This window comes from Brachyistius frenatus, unplaced genomic scaffold (assembly GCF_029030835.1).
Source record: "Brachyistius frenatus isolate BFR_SWC_R1_liver_20210118 unplaced genomic scaffold, ASM2903083v1 Contig_81, whole genome shotgun sequence".
NCBI classification, from domain to species: domain Eukaryota; kingdom Metazoa; phylum Chordata; class Actinopteri; family Embiotocidae; genus Brachyistius; species Brachyistius frenatus.
The window spans coordinates 1,507,666-1,527,094 of record NW_027210680.1 but is presented as its reverse complement, the minus strand read 5'-3'; the positions used below and the strand labels follow the sequence as shown (position 1 = coordinate 1,527,094).

The window sequence follows — 19,429 nt, the reverse complement described above, 5'->3', positions numbered from 1 at the left end:
AAAATAATCAGTGTGTGTTTTGCATTGCAGACGGTTGACAAGCTCCGAGAGCACCTGAACAGACACCTGCCTCGACTGGGGAAGAAGAAGATTGACTCGCTGGTCGTCAGCTATGTAGCCAAACTGGTTGGTACACTGTGTGTGTGTGTGTGTGTGTGTGTGTGTGTGTGTGTGTGTGTGTGTGTGTGTTGGTCACAGATAAAGAGAGGTCCAGGAGCTCTGCTCTGATCCAGTTTTGTAATAGATGCATAGCTCTTAAAGTTATATTTATTTAATGTGTTTCCGGAAAGGTTAAGTGCCTCAAAGCGAGGATGGCTGTGAGGACAAGGCAGCGAGTTTTCCACTTTAAAAAGGGTTTGACACGTCTTTTTTTAGAGAGGTTGCTTCAAGCCAACAGGTCACTCTTTCAGTCCTTTAGAACAAACATCAGTTCTCCGTACACGACATGTACCTGCAACCCATTAGACCTTTTTTTTTTTTCTTTTCTTTTTTTTAATCTTTGTGTATCACGGAAGAGGAGAGGGGCTGACGAAGTTGTTGCTGCAGTGTTTCTTTGCGCATTACTAACATCTGTTGATGGGAGGAGTAACATGAAACCATTTGCAGGACTGTGTATTGCGTCTTCTGTGTGCATGTGGAATGATCAAAGTCCACTCACTTGTGGTCGAAACTCCACAGGGTGCCTTTAAGAGCAGCAGTGAGTTATTTGCAGACCATTTCGGCCCTGGGTTTTTGCCTCTCAGGCTCCTTGCGCCTCACAACCCACCCTAATTTAGGTTGTCGAGGAGGTACTATATGTAGCCAGCAGGAAAGATTGCACTACTTCAGTTCTGACAAATGTTTTGCTCCCTTATTTTCAGGGTTTCCAGCTTTAAAAATAATCCCCTAACAGTCCTCAAACATGAGTCAAAAACACACAGTAAAGGATAAAACTCTTGTGAAAGATGCAATTTTAAAATCATTATTGGGGCTCTATTAAAAAAAGAAACTGAGCTGGATTTCAATTGAAATTATTGTAATATAAGAATAGTTTGACATTTTGACAAATGGACTTACACACTTTCTGGTGGTGTGAGATAATGAAGCCAATAAACAGTAATGCTGACAGCGTATGTGTGAATTGAAGCTTTTAAACGTATCATTGTTTGGATGGATTAAACACATGACTGTACAACATGTTAATTCATCTGCTTTAGAGGTGCTGGTAAACCAGATTTGTTACCTTTGGACAGAGCCAGGCTAATTGTTTCCCATCATTCTGTACTAAGCTTTGCTAAACAGCCCCTGACTGCAGTTTCAACTTCAATTTCATATTTAATACCAAAGTAATATCAATTTACTCCTGTCACTTTCCACTTGCAAACTATTAAGCATATTTTCCACTACGTAGAACTAGCCCAAATGTTTATCGTGACTGGGACTAAATAAAACACAAATTTCATTATAGTTTCTCGGTGGGATCTGCATCACCAAGTGGGGAGACGTCTCTGTTTTTAGAGCCCTATCGAGGCTCCTGCTTGTGTGAAGTCAGTTTTTAGTATTCCTGGGAGGTAAATGCCTCCACAGTTAGGAGCCACTGAAAGCAGACATGCAGCATATATCAACACAACAGTATTAAATCAGGCCAAGGGTAAGGCTGGAATTGAATAGAAAGCAGGATGCGCCACGTTTTGGGACTTCACGGAATTGCAAATGACAGAGTGAGAAAGAGCAGCGAAATCCTTCCTGCTCGGCCCGCGGTTCAGCTCGGTTTACGGCAGCCTCGTGAGTTTTAACCTGAGCCTTCAGACTATTTTATTCAGCTGAGTGAAAAGGGAGAAAGTTTCTCATCCGGGGAGACAGACTTATTTAAAACATACCCACAAGAAGGAGCCTTAAGGGAAAAATTTTTACTTAAAGAACAGTCGACTAACTCAGCGGCTGGGGCGACGAGCTTCCACATCAGGCTGACTCATGCTTTAAAAACTCAGGGTGGTACTTGCTCAAACAGGGCTGACTTCCCTTCTACTAAGACAGAACATCTCTCCCTCATGTTGGTGCTTATTGAGACTAATGGTTGTGTGGACACGGGGGAGAAGTTGGGGGGTGAAATAGATTACAGCTTTTAGGAGGCGGGGAACTTCTGTTGTGATAAATTACAGCTCCGTAGTACGTTACTGTCATAGTCATTTATTTCCTCTCCCTGTTGCTACAGACAACCGAGATGCTTCCCAGCGTCACGGCACAGAACAGCCCGCTAAGAGCTGAATATGAATAAGTAAAAGCAGGGATGCATATCTACGGTAATGCAACGAGTAAAATAGGCTGCAATGTTTCCTATTTAGGCAACAGAAAAGTTGTTATGTACCGGAGGTTCTTCAGCTTTTTGTCAGACCCACACTGAGTAAATCCAGTCTCCGGTCAGGCCGAGGCTCATTCAGACAAAATCGCTCATCCTAGATTTCATCCGAACAGAAAGCCACATAGGGATTACTGTAGAGGAGGCTGTGGCTTCAAATCACTTGTTAGCCTTTTGTTTGAGTGTTTTTCAGCACAAAATCATTGTGACTATGTGTTTTTTTTTTTTTTTTTACTTGATTCCATCAGCAAAAAGATGTCAGCTGGAAAAGAAAGACAATTCTTATAGCCTTTTGTCAAACTCTAATATCTATATCTGGGAGAATAAATGTTGAAATGCATGAAACATCAAGTTTATACAGAATAGACTAAAGAGACGAGTAGAACCATTACGTGCTAAAGGACAACACTTTTGGAGTATTGCTTCGTGCTGCCAAACAAAGTCCAAAAAAAAAAAAAAGAAAAGGGTTTTATTTAAAAAGAAACGAAGGAAAATAAATAAATAAATAAAACATTTCATCAAATGTCCTTAATTTTTGCACAGTACGCAAATAAAAAGGTTTTTAGTTTAGTTTGACATGGTTAAAAACGTAACATAAAGCTGGTGCAAAAAGTGAATGAAACAAACAAACCGAGAGACTCTTATTTATTTATTTTTTTAAAAACTTTTGGTCTGGTCTGTTACATAAGTGACGCTAATTGAAATTCCCACCCAGAGGTCAAGGGAGGACGTTGGCTGCCGACATTTGAAGCGGCTGGTGGAGGGTTTCCCACTGCTGCGCAGGATGTGGAAGAGGCAGATTGTCTTCCTGTTATTGCACAGGAGATGAGCGATTGGTCATTTGTGGAAAGAATAAGCGGGCGGTGTTGGGAGCAGCGGCCGCCGCGCTTTCGGATGGGTCAAGTGCTTTCAAATGATCCCGGGTTCAGACAAATGGGCGGTGAAGTGACGAGCGTGCGTGGTGTTCCTCTTCTTTCGTGGAAATGAAAATGAGAAGTGGGAAAATGAAAGAGGGAAGTGAAGAAATTGTTCTGGGAACAAGTGTACATTTCCACAAAAAAAGCACCGTCATAGAAAAATGTGTCTAAATTGTTTTCAGGTGCGTCGATGAAAAATGCTTGCGCGGTGCAAAATTTCCAGGCCTCTGAGTCGAGCTGCATTTCGAGGAAAAATGTTTCATTTACGTGTAATCGAGCATCTCCCGCTCAAAGCACTAAGGTCTGTCTGTCTGTCTGTCTGTCTGTGTGTGTGTGTGTGTGTGTGTGTGTGTGTGTGTGTGTGTGTGTGTGTGTGTGTGTGTGTGTGTGTGTTTGTGAGTTTAGCTGGAGCTCATCAGACACATGCTGGAGTCCGTCTGGCTGAAGTACAAACTCGGCCCTCGTGTCCTGTGCTTGTGAGTAGCCCCTTCTTCCGTCAAGTTTCCAACTCGTGTAACGTCGAGCGTGAAGTGCTGACAGAACGTGGGTGTTCGTCTTCAGACACGTGTGCTCCGGACCCCCCGATCTCGCCCGCGCTGTGCGTGTGTTACGTAACATCTCTCTCTCTCTCTCTCTCTCTCCCTGAATTTGTGTGTGTGTGTGTGTGTGTGTGTGTGTGTGTGTGTGTGTGTGTGTGCGTGTGTGTGTGTGTGTGTGTTCCAGGACCCAGCGGGGCCGTCCGGCTGAGTGGTCGGTGTTTCATTTCATGTTTCGGATCCTGGAATCCACCCGGGGTCTCTGCCTGCCCCTCCCACCTGGTACCACACACACACACACACACACACACACACACACACACACACACACACACACACACACACACACACACACACACACACACACACACACACTTGTACACTTTCAGTTGTTACAATCCAGCCTGTCTCCGTCTCGGTCAGAATAACAATGTGTGTTTGCGCTGGGGGACGGCAGATCGGCTCCCTTCTGCATTTATGCCGCCAAAAAAAAATATGTTAAACATTAGCAATGTGCAGACATGGGTAAGGGAGAGTGTGAATACATTTTCAATAATTTGAATACATTTTCCAGTGTGTGTTGTGTGTGTGTGTGTGGGGGGGGGGGGAGAGAAGGGGGGGGGCATAAATATGATATGAGTCAGTTAAAAACGTTTGTGGAGTTGAATGCTAAACTGTTGGAGAACGAGGGAGGAAGTGAAGCTCGGCCTGAGCACCGAGGCTGCAGGTGTAAATGTGCAACACAGCGGGTGCACTCAGTCTGTTTCCCCCTTTGGTAAATAAGAGCGAAGAAAACAACGACGTGTTCTTCAGAAGTTGTGCGGTCAGCTGCGGCCTTCACGCCCGTGGCTCTATTTGTTTCTCAGCCCGGCCGGCAGCACGGCGTCCTTGACCCGCAACCGAGCTCAAGCACAAAACTCTTCTTGCTAAACGTTGCTCCGTATTTGCTGCTTTTTCTTTGTCGCTTTTCAGGAACGACCGAAAGCAAACGTCTCTTCCTTCACCTCCCTCCTCGTTTCACCGGCACCCGCCTTTCTTTCTTTCTCCGTCTCCCTCTTCAGGCTTTCACACCCTGTTTGCAGTGCTCGCTGTGCGATGCCTTCCTCATCACACCTTTCTGCAGTACATCGACCACGGCTTCCTGCTGCTCACCGAAACCTTCGTGACTCGTCTCATGACAGGTACGGGCAAACGATCGCACGCGGGAAGGTTGCGAAGGGGGAACACGATCGCGCGCGTGGTCTTTTGGTTGGATGAGGACAGCGGGGCCGGGCCTATAAACGCGAGCGCTTGTTACCGACGGAGTCACCGAGCGACCGCGGATGCACCGGCTGAATGCTGCGGCTGTCGGCTTCGGGTGAAAATCTCACAAATGGCGAAAGCGGAGAAGCCCGGACGTCCCGTGTTTCCGGCAACTTTCTCCATCTCGTCCCGGGGAACCTTGAGCTGCACTATGATCTTATTCTTTTTGGTCATTACCCAGAGTTCGTGAGCGTGGGTGAGGGTGGGTATGTAGACCGACCGGTAAATAGAGAGCTTCGCCTGAAGGCTCAGCTCCCTCTTCATCATTACAGTCCAGTGCGCATTATTGCTGCTCCTTCTCCCAAGCCCAGTGAAAAGGAAAAAAACAAAAAAACAAAAACATCTAGCGTTTCATACATTTGATCTAGTCTTGTTTATTTTTTAGGCTGTAGCATCTTGGTGCGGTTTCGCTGTCCCCAGAGGATGAATCCTCCTGACTTTACTGATCTCCTGACATTAGCTCGTACACCACCGTGGAGGTAGACATTTGGAGTCTCGACAGCTATTGGATGGACTGAGTGGGTTAGAGTTGGTACATTTTATATTACCTGTCAGGACGAACTGTAAAAACATTGAGGATTCACCACCGTGCGGGTGTCCCATATCAATACTACGTACTAATTCTGCACAGTATGTACAACATAGTCATAATCACAGTGTGCCGTTTTAGCGGTATGCAGAGCCATCAGATGTTCATGAAACTGCGAGTTTCACTTCACTTTCCTGCAAATGTCACTAGCATATGTAGTCTGGAACCATAACTGATTTAATGAGCCATTCGCAGTTTCACCGTACCGGCCGTGTGTACTCAGACTCGCATGGCTTCATCTTTGAGACAAGCATACGCCGCTTCATCTGGTCACGTTTCTATTGTCGTACGAACACACTCAATACAGTAAAGCTGCACAGAATCAGTACGCAGTACGCAGACGGTGTGTTTTTACTGTTCACAGGCTTGTTTCTAAATAAACAGCTCGCTGCTGCTGCTGCTGAATTGTATTGTAACTGTAATGGCGATTGAAAAATCCAAACTAAACAGAGCTGGTCACAGTAGACAGGAACTCCCATCGACTCATAATTGTAATTGGTTAATCTACGCATCAGTTTTCTGCTGTTTATTTGGGTCCAGGTCATGTTGAATTCTGAAACAGTTTGACCTTTGACTTGGTGCATGCGGGGCGGGGGGGGGGAAGTAATGACTTCACAGTGTGTCATTACGTGTGATGGGTCACCATTTTGACACGTTAAATAAGCAGGTTTCGGTACGTTTTTCTATTGTTTGCACCCAGAGGTCAGAGGTACCAGTGAGGGCTACAGAGGAACCAGAGGCGTTACTCAAAAAAAACCAACACTGATATTGTGTAATTTGTATGTCTGAGTGTGGCTTTCATGGAAATTGCATTGTTCAAAAGTCAAACATTGCGACTTGGCACGCAGATCAACAGGACCAAAATATCTAGACTTCCTGGTCACTCTTGATTCTGTCGTAGTCTGTGTGCGCCTTTGTCACAAACGGACCAAAGAAAGATCCTTGAAGATAAAACGATGATTCGAAGCAGCAGAGTCCAAATGGTTTCAAACTTCAAAGTGAGTGAAAGAGATGCTTCAAGACTTTGAAGTGAGAGGGTTCATGCGTCATTTCTCCCAAGGGATTAATCAAATATCTATACGTCTATTTAAAATTCTAATTTGCTGGGCAGGTGTGCATTTTCTGCCTCATTACGAGCGCAAATACCAAACCTGTTCTCATCTTAAGTTTTTTCAACCGGCGTGTTAGCACGCTAATTGGCGCAACACGTCAAATTAATGCCGCTAGGTATGCCATCAGTTGTCAGATATTTAGTCATAAATAAAGGGAAAGTAAGCGCTATGTTGTTACTATTCATCCCCAGGGGAACATGAATATCTGGACCGAGTTTCTGGGTAAAGGTATGAAGACATTTCACTCAAAATCTCACGGTGGATCTAGAGGAAAAGCCAAGGGTTCATGAAGATCCATCATCTGGGGACCATGAACGTTTGCACAAGACTCAGCGGTAATACATCCAGTGGTTGTGGACTCACCCATCACCTATCTGACAGACTGACACCCGGAAACTGGAAACCCGACTGCCATCGCAGTCCTGTCAGTCAAACAAACACGCGCCCAAACATACTGCTTTTCAAGGTCTAATATCTAATTAGTGATGGGATTACTTTCTGATGGACTACCAGAACACTAATTTCCTAGAAAAAAACACAAAGAAGTAGTGACTTTGGCGAACAGGATGTACAAAATGTCTCGTAGAAAAAAATGTATTGACTTTGAAGCTACGTCCACTTTTATATAGTCTGTGACTAAGAATTATTTTTAGTTTGGTAATCAGTTGCAAAGACTCATCTGTTTTCTGTCAGAGTGAAACATCTGTTTAATTTCCTGTCCATGGAAATGAGTCGTACTAAATACATGACTTGGAGCACGTTTGAAAGTCACAGTGGGAAGAGTTTCACAATTTGCCTCTCGGTCAGCTGACTGTGAAGCAATGTGGGAAGTTGACGGCTACTTCGATTGATGTCACCTGCAGTCTTTGTAGAAAACGGAATTATTGACTCCTAAATGTTTCCTTCAAAAGGGTTTCCATCAATTAATTGTGGCATGATTCATCCTCCCGTATGAGATGTGTCTCCAGATCAGTAATTAGCAACATGCCTCCTCTGTTTTTCTTTCTCTTTGTGTGCAGATTTGGACAACAGCGACGCCAACGAGAGACTGAAGTTCAGCATACTGAAGAGACTCCCTGAGGCACGCGCGTGTGTGTGTGTGTGTGTGTGTGTGTGTGTGTGTGTGTGTGTGTGTGTGTGTGTGTGTGTGTGTGTGTGTGTGTGTGAAAGTGAGAAGTCGTTTCGATTTTGTCTTTGCTACAATCGATTACTCCAGAAATCTTCATGCCTTCAGTGATATGATCCGTCCAGATGATGACATGCGAAGTGTCCAAATCAGGAGATCACAGCTCAAAAGTGAAATTGCTCGGCCCAGATGGTTTAAGGACTAAAACAATGAGGCTATTATAATCCCGTCTATAAGTGAGGAGGAAGTTTTGCTCTTTTCTCAAATGGTTCTCTCCCCAAACTTCCTATTCTGGTCCAATTAAGAGTTTGAAGTTATTTTAGGTCTCATCTCCCACAAGCCCCCCTCAAGCCTATCACAAAGCCCTTGTGTAACCATCTGTTGTGTGTGTGTGTGTGTGTGTGTGTGTGTGTGTGTGTGTGTGTGTGTGTGTGTGTGTGTGCGCGCGTGCGTGTGTGTGTTGGGTAGGGGTTTGCGTAGATAGTTGGCTTCTGAGTCTGTGCGTGTTTATGTCCTAACCCTTGTGTAACTTCCACGTGTTCCCGTGTGGGCACAGTATATTTCTTTTGTAGCTTTGTGTGTGTGTGTGTGTGTGTGTGTGTGTGTGTGTGTGTGTGTGTGTGTGTGTGTGTGTGTGTGTGTGTGTGTGTGTGTGTGTGTGTGTGTGTGTGTGTGTGTGTTCCGTCCGCACTGTGATCAGTGGAATGTCGAATGTTTAGTGTCTCTGTTCTGTTTCCTGCCTGTCAGACTTTTGTTGGGTGAGTTTGGCAGGCAGGAGAGATTTAGCAGGTACACACACACACACACACACACACACACACACACACACACACACACACACACACACACACACACACACACACACACACACACACACACACACACACACAGGTGTTTTGGAGATGGAGATTTGTTCCTTGATTAAACGTCTGCCCACATCATTCTCATTATATATGTGAGTTTAACCTTGCGAGGAATTCCAGTAAACCTTCACATTATAAGTCAGAAACAGGCGGTTGCATCAACTCTTTTGTCTATTCATATAATTATATTATGAATACACTTAATAAAACTCAGACCAGTAACATTTGGCTGAATCACAAAACAACATTCGCACACATCCAAGATTTAAAAAATAGTAATACATACATTTACAAATGTTTGTCAGTTGAGATTGACATGTTGTTTGCTCTTCCTCATATAGTCATGTTTGGAAGTTATGTCACAGCTGATTACACTCACTTCCTGCTTTTGATTGGACGTTGCTGTAGAAGATTTCTTGCCATCGATTTCCATCCTATATTCAAGTCTTTGTGAGCTCAGACATTTCTCTTTGCTGGTGCAACTTGAACCAGAAAACTTTAAGTTTAAAACTAGTTAGGTGTTACGAAAAGCACAGTAAACCACTAATGGATTTAAATAGATTGTATACATTGACCCAGTGGAAAAAGAGATTCAAAGTTCATAATTAGTTTTGTCATCTTTCAAAACTTTGACAGCAAATCTCATTACTGTAAGACTGAGATGAATCTTAAATGTAATTTCCACACAGAATCTCTCGGTTCCTCAGATTGACATTGCAAATTGTTCTGAAAGTTTAACTATTATTTAATTCCTATTTAAGTTAGTTCAAGTCAATTTAGGAATTTGTTTTAAAATGCCACAGTATTTAAGTTTGTCAGTTGCCCAGTGCTGCACCCCATTTGGTTATTATATCAATAAATGTCAGAGCTGATGTGTGTGGAGCACCGGGGTGAAATCATGACAGTAAAAGTAAAAAAACAAAAAAAAACATATTCATCTGTATCATCTGCTCCAGTTCAAAAATTCATCAAATTGTGGAGCAGGTCAACTCTATTGGAAGAAGCTTCAGAAGAACATCTGATGTCTTAAACAAAAACATGTATTGTAATACTTGATTGAGGAGAGTCAGAACAACAAGTGTAGGCCACCGTCTTGCTATTCAGTCCTTTGTCTAAAGAAAACCCAAAGATGAAAGTGAAATTCCTTTTTAAAGTTGAAAGTTTTAGCCTTGATGATGCAGTAAATAATATATATAGATATATCTATATATATATATCTATAGATATATATATAGATATCTATAGATATATATATCTATAAATATGAGTAGGTTGAGGAACTTTGTGTGAATCTTCCTGTAACTCTGCTTCTGTTTGTTTGTTTCATCTCACCTCTGAGACAAACACTTTTTAATCAACTTGGCAGTGTGTCTGAGGCAGGAAAAGCTGTACTTTCCTCTACTCAGTCAGCCACACCTGTAGTGTCTGTTTGAGTAAGTGTTATTTATGACTGCGGTCTGCATCTCGCAACACTGAAAAATAAGATTTCTCTGGAAGCCCTCATTAGCAGTCCTCTCCTCAATAATGCTTTTGCGTTCCAGTTGGCAGAATAGAAAGGGGCAGATGTTCACGTGCTTTGGGGATTTTTATTTTTTTGACAACATGAGCTACATGCCTAAAATGTAAAAAAAAAAAATCTATGTCGTGTGTGTGTGTGCAGCCTATGGAGCGGATCTACCATATGTGGGATCATCCTGTCAGTTCAGCCTCAATCTCCAGAGATTATGTCCGGACTCTGCTGGAGAGACAGTACAAAAATAAGGTAATACAGAGGAGTGTGTCTCACATGCTGACTCTCTCTCTCCCTCTCACACACACACACACACACACACACACACACACACACACTCTCTTCAAACACTGCAGATGAGCATTCACCGAAATCAAAAACATTTAGTTATCAAACAGCTGATAACTATATTGTAACCAAATTTATTTATCAAAAGATCTTTTGTTTTATGTTCATTGTTGGCATATTTTTCTTGAAATTATTTTTAAACACACGGTGGCGATACCTAGATGCACGGGTGTGTGTGTGTGTGTGTGTTGGTATATATAGGTCAAAGGTGACTGAGAAAGGAGGGCACAAGTAGGGGAAGGGCACTCTGTTTTCACCAGACTGGAAACACACAACGCTACAGCTTAGTACTGTTAAAAAAAAAAAAAAAACTCCCCCTGCATCCCAATATCCATACTACCATACTATTTAGTATGCCCAAAAAATATTTAGTATGAGACAGTTGGTGGCGCTGATGCTCCGCCCACAAACGGAAGAAGAAGGATGAGGAAAAAGAAGAGGCATTAAAAGGAAGCCTACTCGTTCCAAATTGCATCCTTTTTGTTTCAAACATCGCGCTGCCGATCGCAGCGGATATGACAAAGCGGGTCAAAGTTCAAGATGCATTTTCATGAAGAAGTATGTGCAAGTATGTGTACATGCAACAGTAGACACTTTTTAAGGGAAGCTGTAGTCCGTACCAAAAGTCAAACGAAATAGCATGCGACTCGGAACGCAGGGTACGTTCTGTTTCAGTAAACTGCAAACAAAACAGGAAATGAGGAGCGGATATCACTTTAAGCGGTCCGTGTACACTTTCCCCTGCCTGTGCAGTAAAGGTAAAAACAAAGGGAATGGTACTGGAACCATAGATTGCTATTACAACAGGGAAAGGGGAACAGAAATGTGAACGAGGCTCGCTGGAGGTAGCGACCTTTCACACTGTTTGCATTAAAGGAAGGAAAAAAAAACAAAAAACAAAAAAAACTTTCCCACACAGTCCACCCCAAAAACCAAACACACCTCAAACCAGTGAGCCAACTGAAGGTGTTGACACACACACACACACACACATCTGAGCGCCAAACAAACCTCTTAATATAACCTCCAATCAGGCTGATTACCACCAGGCGAGGGAGAACATCACAGGTTGATGCTGACGAGCCAGCGTGAGTGAGTCCGTGTCCCAGATCAACAGATAAAAGTCATTTTTAAAGCAACAGGATGAGGTGTGTGCAGCCACAGCGGTGCTTCGCTGAATCTGCCTGCTAAAGGATTTCCATTTTAGTTTATTGTGTTGGCATTAGCAAATTGATGACAATGACAGAGTACAGCTGAAAGCCAGGGTTTCCCCGACCATTATAAGGTGCAGCACCCAAACCAATCGATGTGAAATCACTGTGGAGGGCATTAAAACTAACGACATCTCCCACATCTAATGGTTGCAGTTGTTTCCCAGAGGGGCTTTTGAGGTGTCATTTATTATCTGCTCTTGCTTTTTTCCAAAATTTGGAAAATCGCACACACTTTGGGTGATAATATTGGTCAAAAATGAGGGGAAATTGCAAAATTTTAATTAAAAAAAAAAACATTTTCTCGAGTTAGGACTGCCCTCCAAACATGCACCTTAGTCTTCCACAAACTTGGGGAAAAGGCTGGCTGGAAATGCCATTAGTTTCGCTGGTTATAAATGAAAGTATTAGCGAGACAAATGAGCTGAATGCTACTCAAGGGCAAGGAAGTACTGCTTTTCTCAGTTTAATAACCTTGTATATGCAAAGTGTTTTTAGACCAAAGCTCAGACAAGTGAAGCTTTCTGAAGCAGACAAAAAAGAGGGTATTTTTCTGCAACATTACAGAAAAACGTGCCCTTTTTGACATTTAAACAGTGACCTCCACATGTAAATGTACAAGATGCTGGCATTAAGAGCTCATGACAGTAACAGATACGAATCTATACGGCTGCCTAAAAAGTTAAACTGCAGCTAACTTTATTTGTAAGAGTTAAGGGGAAGAGTTTCTGGATTTGCCACAGATTTGACTTGACTTGTGTGTTTCCTAAAAAAAAAAAAAAAAAAAAAAAAACCCTGCAAAATCCAAAGTTGTGTTTTTGTTTTTCCTTCCTCCTCAGGGAATTGCGTTCACCGGCAGAGACAAGCCTGGCTTCAGACCTGAGTTTCTGCCTCTTACCCACCTGGCAAAAATACTCTCTGATATAGAGGAACAAGGTAGCGTGTGTGTGTGTGTGTGTGTGTGTGTGTGTGTGTGTGTGTGTGTGTGTGTGTGTGTGTGTGTGTGTGTGTGTGTGTGTGTGTGTGTGTATCCTGCCTGGTTTAGATGCAGAGGCCTTTAGAGGTTTAATACTGACTGTGTGTATTTATGTGCGTGCTTGGTCAAAACGCAGCAGTCTGTAACATGAAGGAGCATAGAAGGGAAGTGTGTGTGTGTGTGTGTGTGTCTGGTTTTATATCCTCTATAAAAAGCTGTGTCTCTCTCCGACTCCAAACAGCTCTGAACCCATTCGAGGAGCAGGAAAATGTGGACGCCAGGTTTGTGGAGGAGACGGCTCTGAAGCAGACGCTCATACTACTGGGCTTTGAGGAAAAATGAAGGATGTGGAAGAAGGGCGGAGGGAGACGTGGGGGCGGCGGGATGGAGAGAGAGACAGATGAGGAGGAAAATGTGTTTGAGAGACCCGTCATCATTGACTGGGCCTGGAGGACGAGTAACGGATGGATGGATGGATGGATGATGGAGGGACGAAGGGATATATGAAAAGAGATTCCCAGAATCGGAGTGGACAGCACTAAAAACTGTAATACAAGTCAGGAAGACAGTTAGATCTCCACTTAGTGGTTTTATTCAATTTCAGGGAAATGTGTTTTTCAAATTTTCTGTATTGAAAATCAATACGCGCAGGGAGCTAATTCTATGAATTAATTTTCTGTAGCGGCTGCAGTTCTCTCAAGCGCCTCATCAACTTTCTTCACCTTATTTCCCACAATTTATGAACATGGATGTCAAAGACTTCGAGAGGCATTTATAAATCAAACACACTTTGTTTGTCCTCCTGTGCTTCCTGTAACGCTGCTGCACCCCATCAACTTGATTACATGCTGGCAAAATGCTCTGCAGATGGAGTGGCTGATACGGTCAGTCAGCGGCTGCCGGGCCTTAAATCTGAACCCAAGTCGGTGTTAAATCCAGCCTGTGCAGCAGAATGGCCAAAAAAGGAAGAAACACTAACACCCCGACCACATGTTTAGATGTTGTACAGTGTTTGTACAAAGTAAAAGAGAAACTTAACGGTGATTATTACTGAATCTAAATGAGGAAATTGTGGGAAGAGTGGCGGCTGAGCAAGATTTTGCAAACTTCGTCAACAAAATTCTTTATTAGTTTTGCTAACCCTGTCCTATGTTGTTTGATTGTATGGTTTATAAAAGACTCGGTCATTGCTCAGCCAGTATGCACACACACACACACACACACACACACACACACACACACACACACACACACACACACACACACACACACACACACACACACACACACACACACACACACACACACACACACACACACTCAAACATCTGGTTGGAATTAAGTGCCCTAAATTGTGACCGAGCTCTTACTGGTGATGGTGATGTGTGTTCATAATCCTTCGTAGGAAACGTTGGCCCTCCTGCGCACCATCCGCTACCAAATTCCAGACATTATTTACATCTCATGTACTGTGATCGCCAAACAGTCCTCTGAAAGAAGGGATTATTAATCACTCTTTATGTTTCCAGAAAAATAAACCATGGATTGGAAATAAAGAGATTTTACTAGACGCTCCTTTGTTGTTGTTGTACATTCTGAAGAACACAGCGTGGGAGAGAAGCCTTCGTGGCAGCAGTTCGGACCTCGCCTCTCTGTTTCCTAAGAATTTCCTTCCAGAGCCAGTTGTGATAAATTTGGAAAGGATCTCAGCCGCGGGTCGAACAGTTTGGAGTGTGAGGAGGAAGCAGGCGCTCGGCTTCTCGAGAACACCTTGACTGTTTTGGACAGACTCGGCGCAGTTCCGCCGAAGTCAGGAAATCATCTCAGTCATCACACACGCGGAGTCACATCGGATGAAGAACACACCCATCGCGCTCGCGCCCGTGCTCTTCTTAACTTTACCTACACCCAACGGCAAAATCTTTTTTTAGAAACCTTGAGCTTCATCACCTGATCGCCTTCCTCCACACTCTGTTATGCAGTCGGTGTTATGCAGCCAGCTAACAGTTAGGGGCAAAGATAATCTGACAGCTATCAGCATCAACCTGCGATGGATGATCACACACACATTACATCACTGGATCACCTCTTCAGAAGTTGAATCACGCAGCGTGTTTAACACGGTGGACACCAGTTGTTTCCTAATTCTTTTTTTTTTTTGTCTGAAGTTCCTCCAATCAAAGGGCGGCTCAAGTGCGCCTTCATCAACGCTGCATGCCGATTACTTCAACTGTTTACCATTTCTGTAGCCTTTTCAGCCGTTTTAGGTGACTTTTAGCTTTTTGTTTCTACCATTTACTCATTACATTTAACTGTTCATCTCTTATTTTTGTAATTATTATAATGATCTATCCAGTACACACACACACACACGAGATCAGGCGATGAAATGACTTTTTATCGCAGTACTTTTTTTAAGAGCTTCAAAGTCAACTGTTTTTGGCCTGGAACGACCAACTCTGAAGTCTCCACCCAATTTAAAGCTCCACTTTCATCCTTTTTTTTTTTTTCCTTTGACACTCCTCCGACTGCCACCCCTCCCTGCTCTTCATTTATATTCTCCTCTCTCTCTGTCATTCTCTATGCTCTTATATTGCTCGAGCTTCCCCTCTATATTTACATTCACGCATTTCAGGCATTAAGAAGGCACTCCCAGCCTCGCGCAGAGCTTAAACCCATTGCAATTCATTGAAAGATTACGAGCGTCGGGGGATGAAACAACAAGAGTGACTTATATGTAGAAATGAATTTATCTATAAGAGGAAAGTAGTAAAAACTGTTTTGAGGCGTTGTTAAGTACAGAAATGAAAACAAAACATTATCCGTGAACGTGATGTAACAATACTCACTCAAATTGCATCTCCTCTGTGTCCTCTGTCTTCCCTTCAGCTCTCCTCCAGAGTTCAGTTTTACTGCAAAGCTGAGTGTCAACAAGCTGTTTGCCAGTACATTTTGGAAAACGAAACTAAAATTACAACCAGATGCAGTTCACAAGTACATGACAAACAGCGGTGGTGTGCCGGACAGCGAGGACACAAACGTACACAAGAATCTGACAGGAGGAAGAAACAGCACTTAGAGGCGTGTACGGAAGGGCAGATTCATCACAGATATATATATATTAAATAGTTAAGATGAAATGTTTCTGAAAGACTGCGTGAATAATGGAAATAATGAGAAAAAAACGGCCAAACTAGCATTCAGAAGTTTATCGATTTACACCAGACTTAACGTGCTCCCGTTTGTTTTCTATATCTCCACTGGTTTGTCTGTCGGTTTGCGGATGTGTCTCATGTTGGCCCCTTGTTTGGAGGGATTGAACGGTGCCTGGGCTCCGTAGGGTATGGGCAGAGGGAGGCGGTCCACCTGGGGGACGTACGCATTCGGGCGGGATTCAGCGGTGGTGTACTTGCCATTGGGCAGCTGTCTCCACTTCTCCTCTTTAGCAAGCTGCACACACACACACACACACACACACACACACACACACACACACACACACACACACACACACACACACACACACACACACACACACACACACACACACACACACACACGCGCACCAGAAGCAGTTTTAATATTTAATGTGAGTTTGCATGACCTTGGACTAAAATTTTACTGAAATTGAATTAAGTAAATGGAATTAGTAAATGTGTTTGTTTTTTTAATAGCTCAAGACAAATGCAAGTTGAAAAGCTGAGTGCATGAGATTAAGGCTGATTCAAGTTTGACCCGTAATTTTTGTCTTTTCTTATTAATTTGAGTAAATTGAAAATACACGTAGGGGAAATTAGTAATAACAGTGATGATCTGCAGGGTGTGATAAACAAGATTTGGTATTTTGGAGTAATGGTGCCGTAATCCTGCACTGTACGTACATCGTTTTAAATGATTTTTTTTTTAATGATAACATTAGTTTGTTTTATTCTTTGGTTGAATCTACTCACTCACATAACGTGAGTTATGGTGCAAATACTTCAATCAGAGTTTTAAGGTGGTGTTGTGTTGGTGACGTTTGTGTCAAAGAACATGAATCAATCTCTCTCGCTCTCTCACTCAGTAGAGGAACATAATAGCTATTGGCCCCGGTGCATATATTTCTCATGGCGTCCTCTCCTGGCATTTCCCAGCATGCCTTCTTTCTTTCTAACTTTTAAGAAAATAGCAACCCAATTACGTAGGTGTAGGTGATGGGTAGAAATTATATCTATTTTTGATTAAATATTTTAGTTCAGTTGTAGACCACTGTTTAGGAGTAAAATAATATCCTGACACTGACTGACGGGTTAATGGCAGGCAGTGTGCAGAACAACAATGTTGAACTTATTTCTATGAATTAGAGTACAGAAACAAATGGTACCCTGTCCCTGCCACTATTTTTATTACCATAACTGAGCACATATTATCTCCCACATAGTTTGTGTAATCATGTATCAGGTGCTTTCAGAGGTTTAGTGCCTTGCTCAAGGACACTTTAGACATGTTGCTGTTTTATGAGGATTTACAGTATATTCTGTAACTTTTTACTGGCAGACATCACTGTGACTTTGCCAGGTACTTTAAATCTGTGTACAGATTAAACGGTGAGATTTACCTTGTTAATTAATGGGTTTTAGATAACTGCCGGGCATATTTCTGAAGTTGGGACAGAGCCAGGTCCTTTTCATGCGAGGCTAAAGCTAATTGGCTCCCGCTTCAGGTGACAGCTCGTAAACACCTCAACCACACTGATCTTCCAGTGTGTGAATCTTGATGGTTTTTCCACTCAGTGTACATTTAAATTATTTGAACTGTGGCTGGAAAATGTCTTTCCCCCCTCTAACAAAACTGAAACATGGCTCGTAGGATACAGACAGTGGCCCGCAAAACTGATTTGAACCCAATGTGGCTGATGGATCAATTTGTAACCATGACGGACTCCTACTAAGTCCTCCAAGTGTGCAAACGTCCTCATGACAGGACAGTGCTCTGTTTGACTTTCACCCCGCAACAGCATGCAAATGAACTGTGTCTAAATCCCACTGAGACTTCAAAGAGATGGCGATTTTCTCATGCATATGAACAGTTTATCCGCTGGCATGCGATCTGAGGAGCGCACACAAAACAAGGAATAAGGGCTTCCAATGCAAAAAAAAAAAAAAAAAGAAAAGAAAAGGAGAGCCCATAAATAAATAGGAAAAACACTTTTCTTATGTAGTTTAAAATGCGCAATGAACAAAGACCCCAACACGTTTCCGTTTCTGCGTGTTTCTTCCTATCTTTTGGTTTGGCACTGTTTGGACTCGCAGCTGTAAACAGGAGTAAAAAAAAAACCCGACCGGTATAACAACAGACAGGCTGCTGCTGCAGACAGCAGGACAACTGATTGCTATTTATGTGCCTTTCTTGTGTAGACAGCCACCACTGGTTTGTCAGCCTTTCTTCTCAGCATGTCTTGTGTTTGTACATGTGTTTAAAACAACTCGAGCCCCTGTCTGGTCAGCTCTGCGCAAATAGTTTTCACTCGCGTATACTGCAGTCTTTTTGTCCTGCTGAATCTTAATCAATACCCGCCCCCGTGTCATGTCCCCGCTACACTTGTTTCTCAGTCACCCCGTCTTCTTTTCTTGCCCCTCACTGCTTTAATCAATTTCTGACCGGTGATCTTTGTGTCTCGGTGTGTTTCTTTACCCTCTCTTTCTCCTCTTTGTCCCTCTGTCTCCTCTTCTTGTCCCGGAGCATCCTCCTCCACTCCTCCTCTATCTCAGAAAGCGGCGGCAGGCCCTGCTCCAGCCGCCGCTGGCACCTGTGCATCTGGAAGTACAGGACCGAGTGTGAGAAACTATTCACTTTGTATTCCCTTCACTCTGTCCACTCTGCGGGCTCGATTCACTTCCAACTGCGCCCGAAAACAGATGGTTGTATTAGTGTCAGAATCTGGGCAAAATTGGGCCTCTGCATTTTCTACCTCTGGTTGCGTTTGCGGTGCACTGCAGGCATAAATCCTTTGCAGGGACTCTTCAGGTTATTAACACAAACCTTCTAAAATATTTAGAAGGCAGGTGGGAAATCCACTCATTTTTAGTTGTTTAAATTTTTAGCGAGACAGAAAGCAAACCTAATGTCGAGCTAATGTCTTTTTGCCTTCCCTTTGGACTCACAGAATCTGTGGTGGATGATCATTTTCATGGATGATAATATTCATCCACCTCAACAGGAAAATGTTAATTAATAACAATAATCCAATGATATTAATGATAATGTGATCCTCTTAATGCCTGATGTGAGTCAAAATCAACTAGAATTTCTGAATGTAAATGCATCTACCATAAAATAACCATCTATTTAACATCCTCCCTGCAAAGCTGATCTTGCAGGATTTCATGTAAAAAACTTGAAATATATGATTTGTTTGAGTAAAATCAGTTAATTTTACTTGAGGCACAAATCAATGTTTTATATCAGTGGAATAAATGATTCACTGTAAAGTGAGAGGAGGTTGCTGGAAAGTTATCACGCAACTCTGAAGTTCAGCACTCAACTCAGCTCTGTGGTGTGCTTTGGTGTCTTTTAGCATCTTTCAGCTCATTTGTTTTGACTGTACACGCTCTCTTCTCAA

General features: G+C 42.9%; 2 protein-coding genes across 4 annotated transcripts in view; one reads left to right on the top strand and one right to left on the bottom strand.

Moving 5' to 3' along the window:
• The window catches only part of gsap (gamma-secretase activating protein), a 33,442-nt gene extending 19,039 nt beyond the window's left edge, over positions 1-14,403 (top strand). The window contains exons 25-32 of one of the 3 annotated variants that reach the window (XM_069709233.1): positions 31-126; positions 3,661-3,731; positions 3,979-4,073; positions 4,853-4,972; positions 7,814-7,875; positions 10,444-10,545; positions 12,692-12,788; positions 13,070-14,403. In XM_069709233.1, the coding sequence (XP_069565334.1) occupies positions 31-126; positions 3,661-3,731; positions 3,979-4,073; positions 4,853-4,972; positions 7,814-7,875; positions 10,444-10,545; positions 12,692-12,788; positions 13,070-13,170 (744 nt within the window). In that variant the 3' untranslated portion in view covers positions 13,171-14,403. The remainder of the gene's footprint in view (positions 1-30; positions 127-3,660; positions 3,732-3,978; positions 4,074-4,852; positions 4,973-7,813; positions 7,876-10,443; positions 10,546-12,691; positions 12,789-13,069) is intronic. The other 2 variants (XM_069709235.1, XM_069709234.1) reach the window with 2 other exon arrangements.
• A 794-nt stretch (positions 14,404-15,197) lies between these two features.
• ccdc146 (coiled-coil domain containing 146) overlaps positions 15,198-19,429 on the bottom strand; it is a 47,791-nt gene continuing 43,559 nt past the window's right edge. The window contains exons 22-23 of the mRNA XM_069709229.1: positions 18,502-18,624; positions 15,198-16,278 (exon numbers count right to left, since the gene is read on the bottom strand). Coding sequence (XP_069565330.1) covers positions 16,078-16,278; positions 18,502-18,624 — 324 coding nt within the window. The 3' untranslated portion in view covers positions 15,198-16,077. The remainder of the gene's footprint in view (positions 16,279-18,501; positions 18,625-19,429) is intronic.